The 13,458-nt window shown below is 35.4% G+C and overlaps 1 protein-coding gene across 1 annotated transcript in view; it reads left to right on the forward strand.

Annotated features, from left to right (window-relative positions):
• Positions 1–13,254, forward strand: part of sog (chordin short gastrulation) — a 157,463-nt gene extending 144,209 nt beyond the window's left edge. Inside the window, exons 20-23 of the mRNA XM_090412886.1 lie at positions 1,422–1,526; positions 7,087–7,184; positions 10,946–11,045; positions 12,203–13,254. Of these exons, the coding sequence (XP_090269012.1) occupies positions 1,422–1,526; positions 7,087–7,184; positions 10,946–11,045; positions 12,203–12,291 (392 nt within the window). The 3' untranslated portion in view covers positions 12,292–13,254. The remainder of the gene's footprint in view (positions 1–1,421; positions 1,527–7,086; positions 7,185–10,945; positions 11,046–12,202) is intronic.
• The last annotated feature ends 204 nt before the right edge of the window (positions 13,255–13,458 follow it).

Here is a 13,458-nt window from a genome sequence, read left to right on the forward strand (position 1 = left end):
CTCTACCAGAACAAAAACGCAAACGAATGAGTGGCTAAAAAAAGTGCTTTGGCGAGAGGGGAGAGAGAGAGAGAGAGAGAGATTTGTTTACAGTTTTACCACCTACTGCTATAGGTAGCCTGTGGTCTTGGTCTTTAGCTAAACAACTAAAATGTATCTGAAAGCTATGTCCACCCACCGCACAATATTCTGCATTTATGTAGCATCCGTTCACAAGAACATACTTCAAGCTACTAGAACTGTTTACCGGTATAGTGGAAGTAAGCAAGCAAGGGCAAAACTCCATACTTATTTTACTGTTGTGACTTGTAAGCTACTCTGAATCGCAAGGACTGCTTTATTCGGTTAAGCACCGCATCTATACATGATGTTTCCATTTTTTATTTCTTAGAAAAAATCATCGCTTAAAGAGATTCGAAAAACTATTAGCGCGCAATGCCTATTACCATTCAAACAATACGCTACTAATAAAGACAAACAATTACCGTAGTTACACTTGATTTTTTAGAGCATCTCTCTCACTAACATTTATAGTACCTTTGAGCCTAAGAAACGTTTATTTTATAAATCATATAACTCATGATATAATTTCAATGGATTTTTTTCAACCTTATTTGAAATTTGCATTTATATTATTATTTTATTATTATTACGTGACACCACCAGGGGTTCAAGGACTCATTGCGGGAGGACTACTGCTCCTACTCTTTAGTTTCGTATTTTGTAAAATTTTCATCAACGGGATTACAATATTTAATCGACAATGTGGTTTAATATTATAAATCCACTAGGTTGAATAAACTATATCTTTTAAAAAGAAGACTGCAAATAAAGGAATATCAAAATTGTTTGTTTGGTTTTTTTCCTTTTCTTTCGTGTTTTTTTTTATTCGAACTCGTTTCCAGATTAGCTTACTCCGAAATTATATTATTAATCTGTGTGGTGAAATAAAAATTCATTACACTAACGGGAACAACTAATGTCGGTGATCGAGGTGCTCCAAAATATTAGGCATAATCTTCATGAAAAGCAGTGACAAACGCCTGCCAAAGTTACTCAGGAATACCATTCTGAGATGCAACCCGTACGTGTGAAAATAATCCAAAAAAAAAAAAAAAACCAGAAAAGAGTTCTTTTCTGGTTCTACGAAAAACACTAACTAATTACTATATCGAATTTCTGGGAACATAACTAAAAAATTAAATTTGCCTTTTATTTTGACCTTTCTTTAATATCATAACACTGGAACAAGTTTGTTTTTTTTTTTTTCATTCTAAAAATTATTACCGGATATTCCTCCCTAATATTTCCATAGAAAATAATAAAATACAAATATCAGAGTGAAGTAAACTCGATGATTACAATTAAATAATAATTAGTATACGAAATATGCAATTTATAACTTTTGTGTTTCGTTACAGATTCTATTGGTGTGAAGTCATCTCGTGTAATAATTATAGCCAATCCCAGTCAATTGGGTGATCAAGGAGAAAAAATTACCGGAAAGGACATTTTAGCAGCTGGAGGTAAATATTGTGGACATGCTAGAACTTACTTCAAATTATATTCAAATTACATATGTTTATATCAAGTTAATAAAAGTCGATGTTTATTTTACAATTGAAGAATATTTCCTAACTTCAGAATTCATTATATAATGAACACAAAAATATCTATTTTTGTGTTCATTACATCAACACAATGTTATGTTAGCCTATGGTATATTAGTTATTAGTATTAGTACCCTGGGTGGACTAATGGTTAGATAATCGGGAAGACTTTTGCTCTAGAGGCCAAACATGGAACTTTTTTTTTCCAAGATACTCCAAAGAGCATTTCACAAACATCGATGCATGTAATAGGAATGAAACCCGGTTAGAGAGTGGAAGCGCTATTCACTTGTCCAGTAATACCAGGAAGTATCTTACTAATAGTTTTAAATCCTGATATAGGGTTGGTGAGATGGATAGGAGGGTGGTTGATGGAGAGATACCAGAGAGTGGTTTATTCAGGAGTAGAGTCCAAAAGACGGCCTGTGACTAGTGGTGTGCCGCGGGGTTCTGTTCTTGGACACTACTGTTCAATTTGTTCATTAATGATATAGGAAAGGATCTGAGAGGAACTGTGCATCTGTTTGCTGATGATGCAAAGTTGGGTAGAGCAATAGTGAATGCACAGGATGTTGAAATTTTGCAGGATGATTTGGATAGTTTGGAGGTTGGGCTAAGGAGAATGGATGTCAATTTAATGTAAAATTAAATTGGCATCCAAAATGTAAGGTTATGCATTTTGGGGTGAAAAGATTAGCAGCAGTATACCACATTGGTGGAACCGTACTCCAAGAGATTGACGAGGCCAGGGATTTGGGAGTGTCGGTGGATAGGGAGTTGAAGTTTAGGGGGCACATCGCAAAAGTGCTAAATCAGCACTCACACAAAAGAAACCCTGGCGCCCAAATTTGGGCGAAGTGCTAAATCAGCACTGTGCCCAAATTTGGGCACCAGGGTTTCTTCTTAATGGGGAGGAGGTGGAGAGAATCCAGAGACGAGTGACTAAGATGATAGCAGGTCTATGGAATGAATCTTATGAAAACAGGTGAAGATTTGCGGGTTGAATAAATTGGTTGATAGGCGGAAAAGGAGAGATATGATTGAGACATTCAAATTGCTGAAGGGTTTCTATAGGATTAATTCAGAAGATATTTTTGAGAATAGGACTGGTGGTAGGAGGACTAGGAGCCATCCATGGAAGCTGGGCAAGAGTGTGGTTAGCAAGGGTGTTAGAGCTAGGTTTTTTACTTGGAGAGTGGTGAATGAGTGGAATAAGCTGCCGGAGTCTGTTATGGGAGCTATGACTGTGAATGAGTTCAAGGTGAAATATGATAGATTCTGTGTGAATGTTGAATAGTTGTTCTTGACATGATGTTAGGGCCTCCCTTGATAAGTCTAAGGACTCCTTGGAGTTGCCCGTACTACTACTACTACTAATAATAATAATAATATAATATCCATAGTCTCGATCCAGTATACTATCTAGCGGAAAGATGGTGAATATTGCGTGATTACTGATGTACCTCTGCAAGTAAATATAGTACTCTAAACTGCGTAGATGGACTGACTTGAAAATCTAGGTGATCAAATACTATGAACTAAGCGACAGTCCTAACACTGCTAGGTCTATATGGAACGAAAAAAAACTCCATATAGATCCTGAAAAACCTTCTTGAGCAATAAACTTTAGAAATTACCATGACCTAGACCTATCTTACTAGATATACACCTCTTCTTGACTTGATTTTAATTTATGATGTAAAATATTATTAGTACAAGTGTTAACTATGACGATTATAGCTTGCTAACACAGCAATATATAAATTCCGGCTTCCTATTACGGAAGGGGCGGAGAAGCTCTATCAAATATCAAACCTTATGTATGAGCACATGATATGCTATGTCAATTTAAGATACCTTGTAGCGCAATTTGAATATCGCTTAAATACTTATAAAACACTAAAACTATATTCTTTTATAATGTTTAGAAAGCGTAAATATTATTATTATTCAGGCCTCCATGGAGTCAAAAGACTCATCATCATCATCAATATTAACGGCCACGTCGAATAAAAATTTTAAATCTCTATTAAATTCCAAATTATATTTCGATAGTAGTTCTACTAGCGTATCGTAGTCTAGTCCACTATAATAGAATTCTGCTGGTTTTCTATTTACACTCACGATTAATTAAAAAATCACTTAAATTTTAAATTACCTATCAGGAAATGGGAATAAAAAAATTTGAAATATTAATTAGTAGAAATTAAACGAATAATAAATAAATAAACATCTTTAAGTAAACTTGTATACCGACCTGAACCAAATCCAAGAAATCACACGTAGATCTTGCACAAACTGAAGCACACTTCATATTTTTAGTACCACGAAACTTCAACTGAAGATGAAGTGGTCAGTCTCTCATATTTGGAGATGGAAGTTGTTTAGCTCCCGTAAACGTCGGATTTTCGTTCCGCAATCATGCAAATCGGCCAGGAGAACACACACACACAAAAAAAAACATATTTACGCATAAGATTTATCCCAATGTTATCAAAGGCAACTTGACAGGTCGTGGACCTTCAAGGGTCCTATAAGTACCACGGATTATTATTATTAGCGTCACTAAACGTAAGCCTTTTATTTCTTCACGTTATAGTTTTTCTGTTTGTTCAAATATTAATTCGTGTGAGTTTTATATGTAACAAAAATTTAATTTAATATTTTTAGAAGTATAAATTCATTAAATTAATGATGTCCGATATTGGCATGTCTTTCGAATGTCGGACATGTACTTTACGTGTCCAACATGTACAAATGAACCTTCTCGAAAGATTAGATTTATGCTTGAACAAAAGATGACGTTAACAGTGGGCGGGGGGGATGTGCTTTTATGTCAAATCAATAAACTGAGTTCTATATTCAATATAAGGAATTAAAAAATCGTACTCACCTGAATTAAATTATTAAACTGAACACTAGAATAAACTGAGTCTTCACTCATTCTTGATTCCTATTATGCGAGAAGTGAAAAATAAAATATTACTTTCAAAAATAAGCATTCCAAACTGTGATTAACATAAAACGAATGAATAAAGAATTGTTTTAAAAAATAATAATAAGCAAATAACTAATGGACTTATTACTTCAAATCCACAAATGAAAAACACCATGGCCTTTAATTAGGACACTGTGTTTTAAATTCTCTAAAGTGTTTTCAAAAGTCTGTTATTATCAATATGTTTCGGTTCAAGGAAAATAATAATTTGATTTGTTAAGTAGGTATGACAACTTTTTTTGGTACAACAATTTTTTTTATAAAAAAACTGGAAGATACTTGGAATATGGTTCATTAAAAGTAACCATTCCGTTTTGGAATAACTGCTTTGTTGTCCATGAGTCATCAAAACAAACAATGAATCCAAATTATAATAGTTTGAAATCTACGAGCCTTTCCCGTCGATATTTTCCTCTATTTATGCTACTAAAAACTTATGGGCCTATAAAAGCATTTAAACGAAAATGAAATGCAACTGTGTTCCTCTCTCTCTCTCTCTCTCTCTCTCTCTCTCTCTCTCTCTCTCTCTTTCTCTCTCTCTCTCTCTCTCTCTCTCTCTTTCTCTCTCTCTCTCTCTCTCTCTCTCTCTTTCTCTCTCTCTCTCTCTCTCTCTCTCTCTCTCTCTCTCTCTCTCTCTCTCTCTAACGATCCGAAGTTTGTGTCCATAGTACAATAAAGAAATCGTGTTCAATAATTTAATTAATTCATTTAATAACAGTACTGCAGCGTAAATTATAGGTAATATGAAAGAGCCTATCTCCCTTTGAATCACTTGGGCTTGATTCGCAGATAATCTTTTCGTGCGATTTTTTCTTCCAGCTGTGAAACTCGAAGAGCTTGATCAAATATCTTCAGCTTCCCGTTCATTGTTGTTCTGGCAGATAAGTAAATGCTAGTTCATAACAGTCGGTTAAACTTCTCTATATATAATATATATATATATTTCAAAGCCAGAAATGAATTATGAATTCTCGGGAATAAATTCGTGCCTAAATATTGTCCAAACTTCTAGTTTGGAAGCTGATCTTCAAGAAAATCATCGACTTTCTTGATTATAGCAATAATAATCGATAAATATCGATAATTGCATCAATTAGCTAATTGGGAAAATAAGTTCGTGACAAACTGCAAAAGCTACTAAAAATTGTCAACGTGACTGTTTTCTATCAACTTTTCACAGACATATTTTTTGGAATAAAAAAAAAATCTTGGCACGCTTCTTAACATTTTTATTATGGCTCTGCACTCCGATCTATTTGCAATCGGATATAAAGTCTTGATTTCAGAGTAAAATAATAAGCTCTTGTTTATCACAATGCATAATACGGGAAATAAATGTGTCTTTATGGGTTTGATAAAATTTTCCGCTTTGAGTGCTTGTTGATCTGAGAATTCTCAGCTCCTAAACATATTAGCCATGAACAGAAGTCACGGCAAGTGATTTGTTGCTGTACTGAATAGTTCTGCTTTCGCCACAGAAATTTTTATTTCCCATCATATCATAGACATCGACACAGCTGACCATCGCTTGTCTCTATTTTATTGTTGATTTTCATCTAGTTATATTGTATCTGAAAATAGTCGTTCGTTTTTAACTGCGTGCTCTCATTGCTCCATTGAAAAACAGAAAACTAGCCTTTGTTTCTATGGATGTAAAATAAAAAAAAACAGTAAAAATACAATTCGATCAATGGAGCCAGGTCACTTAGGTCGAATGGTAAAGAAAACATTCGACTCAGCTACTTCTGCTCCTGTTCAATATTTCGACTTATTATTTTGCAGCCTACTCCAGCACAACACGAATCATTTAAAGAGAGAGTGAAAGACAGATAGATAGAGTGTTCGTCCGAATGATTGCTCTAATAATTTATAACATTATAGGGAGAGTGGAATTAATTAAATGTGAGTTTTCAACTCTAATTGGGAAGAGCAATCACAGTACATTTCAATGCAATTTATAGTATATGCACCTTTAATTTTAGCCTGGGTGAACAAGTGAATAGAATCTCTGCTTTCCAATCTGCAGGATTTGAATCCCTTCTGGCATTCATGTTTAAGAAAGTCCTTACACGGTGGTAAGTGATTTTCATTGACCAGTGTTAGGCTACCACCTTGTTTGTTGGAGGTCTGATGTGGTTAGAAAAAGTATCATTTCTTTTTCTAGACAATGATTCCAGGATTTTCTAACGATTAACCTCCTTACAGCGCTAGTTTCCTCCTCCCCCCCCAAGAAAGATAAGAAGTGCTTATCTTTTAAGAAGTACATCAATATAATTAATGCATCCATTGTATGAGTAACTAATAATAATTATTGCAGTACGCATGCATTTAATTATTTATAATTAATCAGTTAATAACTATAGTTTAATATGCTTACATAATAAAAGTTGAGTGTTTAGCTATATAGTATTACAATTCACCTACAGTTCGTAATAAGGGATGACTTACTGTTATTTACTACTTTTTTTTTACTTAAAGGGTGCAAGCTTCACAACCAGTTCTATTCTAATGGAGACGAATGGCATCCCACTGTACAACCGTTTGGTCAGATGAAGTGTGTCAAATGTCACTGCAAGGTATGTATTCAAGTTATCTTTCTTCAACTTCTTTTTTTTTTTTTTCAAAAAAAAACTGATGTGGTTTTAAGAGTGCAACATGCCTCAGGCCCGATGCGCTATAAGAATACAACTCCATTCAACATTTGCCAGGAAGCATTTTTATTGTAAGCAGATTTATAATTATTTGGTGAAGACCAAGGTGACCTTGTCAGAGCTGATTAATGTTTACGTACTCATCTGGAACAGCACAAACGGCCAAGGTTAAACCTAATCCTTGTAAGGAACTGTTTTTAAGGAAACTGAATATCCATTGGCCGTGCCAGGTTTCTTTTCTCTGTCGAAGACGCCTCTAAATCATAAACGCCGTCAGTGGTTCACGTGTTTGCCTAGTCTGCGTCTTCCACGAAGGTCATATTATGTGTGTGAAGGAAGCTGCAAATTTTAGAGACGTGTCGTAAAAAGTGATAACTTCAACACACCAGCAATAATTTTGCTTCGTATTCTAGATCCGTTTTCCAAATGTGATTTTATTTCTGCTGAAGCAAACGTTTCGTTGGTTAAATAAAAATCTTTATCAGATGCAATGATTAACTTAGAAAATAAGTTTTTACTTTTATTTTCGTTTTGTTATGGATTCTTCATCACCACAAAAATTAAGCAAGAAATAAAGCAAAATCGTGTTGAATACAAAATAAACATTTGTACCGATATAAATATAATCTATGTCACATTTAAGGAATTTTGTAGATTTTAGAAAAATGCGAGTGTTCAATGCTAGTTTGCATGTTTTTAATCGATTTCGTGACCTACAATTAAAAAAAAAAATTCTTACAAATTCGTATTATCAAACAGCATTTATAACTATGAAAAACGCAAAAAACAGTGAGAAACGCGAAAGGTTGATCATTATTGTCTCTGAGTAAAGAAGGGGGATTATATTGGATAGAAAGATTCGGTATGATTCCAATTACGTTCCTCCAAAGTTGATAAGGAAGATTAAAGAGTGTTTCAAATTTTTTTACGAGTGGGTCAAGGAATGTTCTGTATTCCTATCTTCAAATTTAGATAGAAAAGAAAATGACAACAGCGTATAAAATGTGGCCGCTGTCCTGATTTTTGGATGGGCGAACAGGAAACGCAATTGCCCTCCCTTATTTCATGATAATTTGTACTCTTGGTCTTGCATGATATTAATAATGCGAACACATTTATTGATTTACTATAGAGAAAGGTAAAGATAAATAAAGTAATCAAATAACTGTTCTATCCTACACGCGATTGTGGTGTAGTGTAGTGTTCTACTACGCTACGCGTGGGTGACTGAGCGGTTAGTTCCAGCCAAGAGGTTGCGCGTTCGAATCACGCCATGGACATGGATGTTTGTTATTGTCCAACTCTGTATGGAAATGGTATCTGCAACCAATGCCGTAACCAGGCCGACGCAATGGGTGCACAGGCACAGAGTCCAGGACGAAGGGGGGCCCTGTTATTGGGTTTAAAAAAATAATCAATATTATCATTTTAAATTTTGCCGCCGTGTGGGCCCATTCCGTAACGTTTTTGGTTAAATTTAAAAATTAACCAATCTATTTCTATCGTATTTGTTTTTTTATTTTTTCTCCAAAAAATGGGGAGGCCAAATATAAAATAAAATAAAATAAACAGGGCCCCATGAAAAATTAGTTACGGCAATGTCTGTAACCTTACCACTTCTTCAAGCAGAAGGTTTGGCTTCTAAAACCCTATGAAGTATGAGAATGACCATATCATGACCCCCACAAGGGTAGGGCTGACATGGCTCTAGCCTGGGGGCCAGGAATTAGGGGGGGGGGCGTCTTGTTGGGTCGGCCAGTTAAGTGAGACTAACAAAAGACAAAAAGAAACTTTATAAAATAAGAATGAATATGTGCTCAGAGGGACTACGAGCTTTTGCAATCGCTTCCAACTTGATCCATCTTTTCCGACTTATGGTTACGCTTCTGAACCTTCCCATTCGAAAGGATTTACTTTAGTTTTCGTTTTTCGTTCGCCCGTCTCGCTTTCTATGCACGCCGTCGTTTCAATGCCGACGCTGCCCCGATGTTACCAGCACACTACCCTACCGGTGCATACGCTACGGATGCTGAGAGAATTTTATTTTATTCATAAAACAGAAAGCTTTATTTGATAGTTTTAGTTGGCTAAGTTGATCTCAAGAAGCTGAAAATTTTCTACAAAATTATTTATTTGAGAAGAATTTGTCTTATTTGAATTAAAAATTTGCTAGTTAGCAAGTAAAAGAAAATATAAAGCTTTTTTAGTTGTGATTTTTTGTATGAAACAAACTTAATTATTATTTCTTTTCCGATCATACAAATTTGAGATATTAAAAATATTTAAATAAATTTCTCTCAAGCAAGCAAAGACGTTCTAGTTAAAATGAATAATATCCCAATGTCTGATTCAAAGTATACAAACACATAAGTCCGGAGCTCAGAAGAGGAAACTTCTGAGAAACTTCTAAATCCGAGAGAGAATCGAAAGCATCACGAGGTCGTCAATTCATAACCAAATTTTTAAAATCTGAAAACGAAAAGGACATATTTCCCAGTACTGATCATAGTGAAGGTGGTGATAATGTTCGTGACACTGAAATCCAAACAGAATATCAGTTTCAAATCGAAACTCATAAGCAGTCGAAAGTCAAGCGACTGTTGCATGTGAACCTCTTGCAGCAGAAGAAAAGGCCTCAAGTGAAACACCTGCAGGAGGAGAATATGATACAGTTGATGCTTCAGTTGCAGGCCCTGTTGAAAAATCTGATATAAAGTATGATGACCCTAGTATTTGGCATAGAGTAATCTCAAACAACATACGGCAAGAGTCAGTACGAACTATCAGCTTTCAAGAATTCCAAAAGATTTATAAGGAATTGCCAAGAGATCTTAATGGTATGAAATTTCAAGATTTTTTGCTCTATACGAAAACGAAAGATGAAAGAACAAGAGAACATTTTCCAAGAGAATAGTTAACGTTGTGTGTATCGAAGAAAATCTTTATCGTTTACCATGTCGTATTTTTGCGAGTCTAATAACAAAAACTTAAGCAGTTTTGCTCAAGAAGGATTTTCGCCTAGAAATAAGCATTGGAAAAAGTTGTATGGTATATTGCCTCTTCACGAAAATAGTGCTGAACACAGAAAACAATATCTGGCTTGGAAATCCCTTTTGCAGTCATTGAAAGGACATGGAATCGATAAAGACAACCACAAATTCAATATGAAACAAATAAGTTGAGAGCACTTCTGCAATGGATTATAGATGTAACGTTATTTTTATCATACAGAGGTTTAGCATTCCAAGGAGAGTACACGAAGATTGGAGATGTTCATAATGGGAATTTCTTAGGTATATTAGATATAGCCAAGAACGACTTAATCCCCTAGCAATTTTGTGCATAGAAAATGATTTGGCTAAGCTTTTGTGTTATCATTTAAACTAATTGATCCTAAACCCTGTAGAGCAATGTGTTGCCCTTAACCTGAGCGACAGGTAGGGGGCCTGCCAAAAATCCTGGCCTGGGGGCCCGCTTGAGGATGTGGGGGCGCAGGACCATATAGTGTCCAATAACGTCAGGTGTGAATAACTATTACATTCTACACTACATGCGAACATCCTCTTATTTTTATTTTTTAATAAATTTATACTTACCAAAAATACAATCAAGATATTTATTGAAATATATGAAAATGAATAAAAATATATAAAAAATTAATCTAAGATATTTAATGTTTTCTGTAGGATGGCAAAGCTAGATGCAAAAGGCAGAAGTGTACAAAACTGTCATGCCCAGTAAAAGTTCATGGTGATGATGAATGCTGCCCAAGGTGTTTAGATTCAGGTATTAAGTTTAAAAACAACTTTATTTTTAATTAGTAGGTTAATTACTGTGAAAATCTCATTTTGTGGCTTCTTCTGAGTAAATACTTTAAACTATAAATGTAAAGTTGGAACTATACACTATACACTTAAACATTACTAAGCAAAGCTATGTGGAAGAGGAAGAAGCCACAAGATTTAGTGACGAATCTAATAGGTTAATTACTTTAGTTATTTACGTCCATTAAAAACCCAGTTATTCCAGTTATACCCATTGATCGAAAGCCTCCTATCAAATATTTTTAGTTTTCATTTTTTTCTCCAAGCACAACCTACCAGATTGTCTCCCATCATGCTATACAAGCCAAGACCACTCAAATGACAGAGCTCTTTGAACCAAAATTTACAAACTTTACTACACTAAAAACATCTACAAAAATTTTCGTAAAAAATAAATAATTACATTTATTTCTTTTTTTTTTCTCAAAACAAATATGTATCGAATCCGAAAATATCTAAGTTAACGTAAATCCGGAACATTAAAAATGAATTTTTTAAAAGTTTGATACGGTCTTCATGTAGTATTTTCTTATCATTAATAAATGCAAATATCATTAATATATGCTGGAAAAGACGGCAATTTTCTCTTTATATATCTTTATTATTTTTATTTGGATGTTCTACACCAGAGCTGTCCAACCTTTAGGTAATCCGAGGGCCGAATTTAAAAAAATATTATCTGAGGACCGCATTACAATGCGTATCTAGTAATTTGGTGAGCAGTAGCGACACAACCTCAAAAGCTGAACAAACGAAGAACACTACTTGCGCACTAATCGCGCGCTCACGTTCCCCGTGAGCGCCCGGAGCATGCGCATTTGAACAAAACAGTGTAAGAACACTTCTTTGACACATCTAATATTTGAAAAACACGTGGGTATATAGTGATGTAAAAGCACCAAATAAAATTACCAACATCGAGATTATCGATTAGTGATAGAATTAAAATATCTAATACGCATTCGATTCAAATTGTCATTTTATTTTTTCGCTCGTAAAAATCAAAACCCACAGGCGGGCAATGCTTTGAACAGCCCTGTTCTACACAATAAAAAAAACTGTTGTTTTTTTTTTTATCAGAAAGTGATGGCACTAATTAGTTTTTTGTTTTTTTTTCAGTGGAATTTCACAGTGACGATAAATCCATACCCAGAGGAAGACGAAGGAGGAAGGAACGAGAACGGCGACAGAGGTTGAATCGTCAGTGATCCCCATATGCCTCATTTCCCCTTTCCCCCAGTCTGCAGCGACATGTTCCGCGGATGAACAAAGGTGTGCTCCTCTGGTGGCAAACAGGAGGGAGGAGAAGTTGTATGTTTTTTCCCTCAGAGCTCTTGTATAGAACCGTGTACATAACTTGGCAGAAACTGTCATGGCGCTTGCAGCGTGACGTCATCAGCTTTGTGTCTACTAGCAGCTAAGACTAGTTTACCACCGCCACTTTTTTCTACGAAGCTCTGCATCGTGAAATTTCGTTGCCACTTCGGGAAACTACGGACCGTCTGTCAATGTTGGTGATGTGCTTGATCAGAACGTGCCAAAAGTGTGCTGCAAAAAGGTGTTCTCTTGCCTACGTAGCGACATATGTGCAGAGCTGATTAACTCAGGATGTAAATAGAAAGCAGCTGCCTGATTGGTCAGGACACACAATTACCAGACCACGTGACCTCGTGCAAAAAACAGCTTTTTAGGAGCTGTGTAACAGCTCCTCGAAAGTGGGCTGTGCTGACAGAAAAAAATAAATAAATAAAAAGAGGTCGTGGGAGGACTTATTGCTTTGAAGCTCCCGCTAATGTGGGCCGACAATGCAATCGGACGTTGTCAAAAACAGTTTCAGCAAGCCGCAGAGGAAAGTAATTGTTTTAAATGGTTTTATCAAATCATCAATACCCACAACTTAGTGTTCAGTGTCTTCGCTTAACACCATTCCTGTGACGTCAGACGCCGTGGTCATCACTCCTGAAGATTTTAGGTGCGCCAGCCTCTACCTGTCCGTCTCTTGACGCTAGCTACCACAATACAGTGTCGTCGCTAGTTACCTCATATCTATTTATTGATGTTTTGTGCCACTGGGCTCCGAATGTTGTGCCCCTTGTGGGTGCCTGTGGTGTGCCAAATGTTGACCAGTGTACCCAGTCTGTTGAAGTCAGTAAAGGAGTCATTTAACTATACCCTGTGATTATTTTTATTATTCTGACTCCCACTTTCTGTTAAGCAACGACACATTATCCAAACTGTAACTTTCATTACAAGCTATTGGCGGCGAATTTTTGCTTCTATACACCGTTTTTTATTCCTACTCCAAATAATAATTTAAAAAAAAAAGCTTTTAAATTTTAATTACATAAACATAAAAGTCATTCATAATTACAATC

This window comes from Typopeltis vanoorti, chromosome 2 (genome assembly GCF_054136105.1).
Source record: "Typopeltis vanoorti isolate ZY-2024b chromosome 2, IOZ_Tvanoo_1.0, whole genome shotgun sequence".
Lineage (NCBI taxonomy): Eukaryota > Metazoa > Arthropoda > Arachnida > Uropygi > Thelyphonidae > Typopeltis > Typopeltis vanoorti.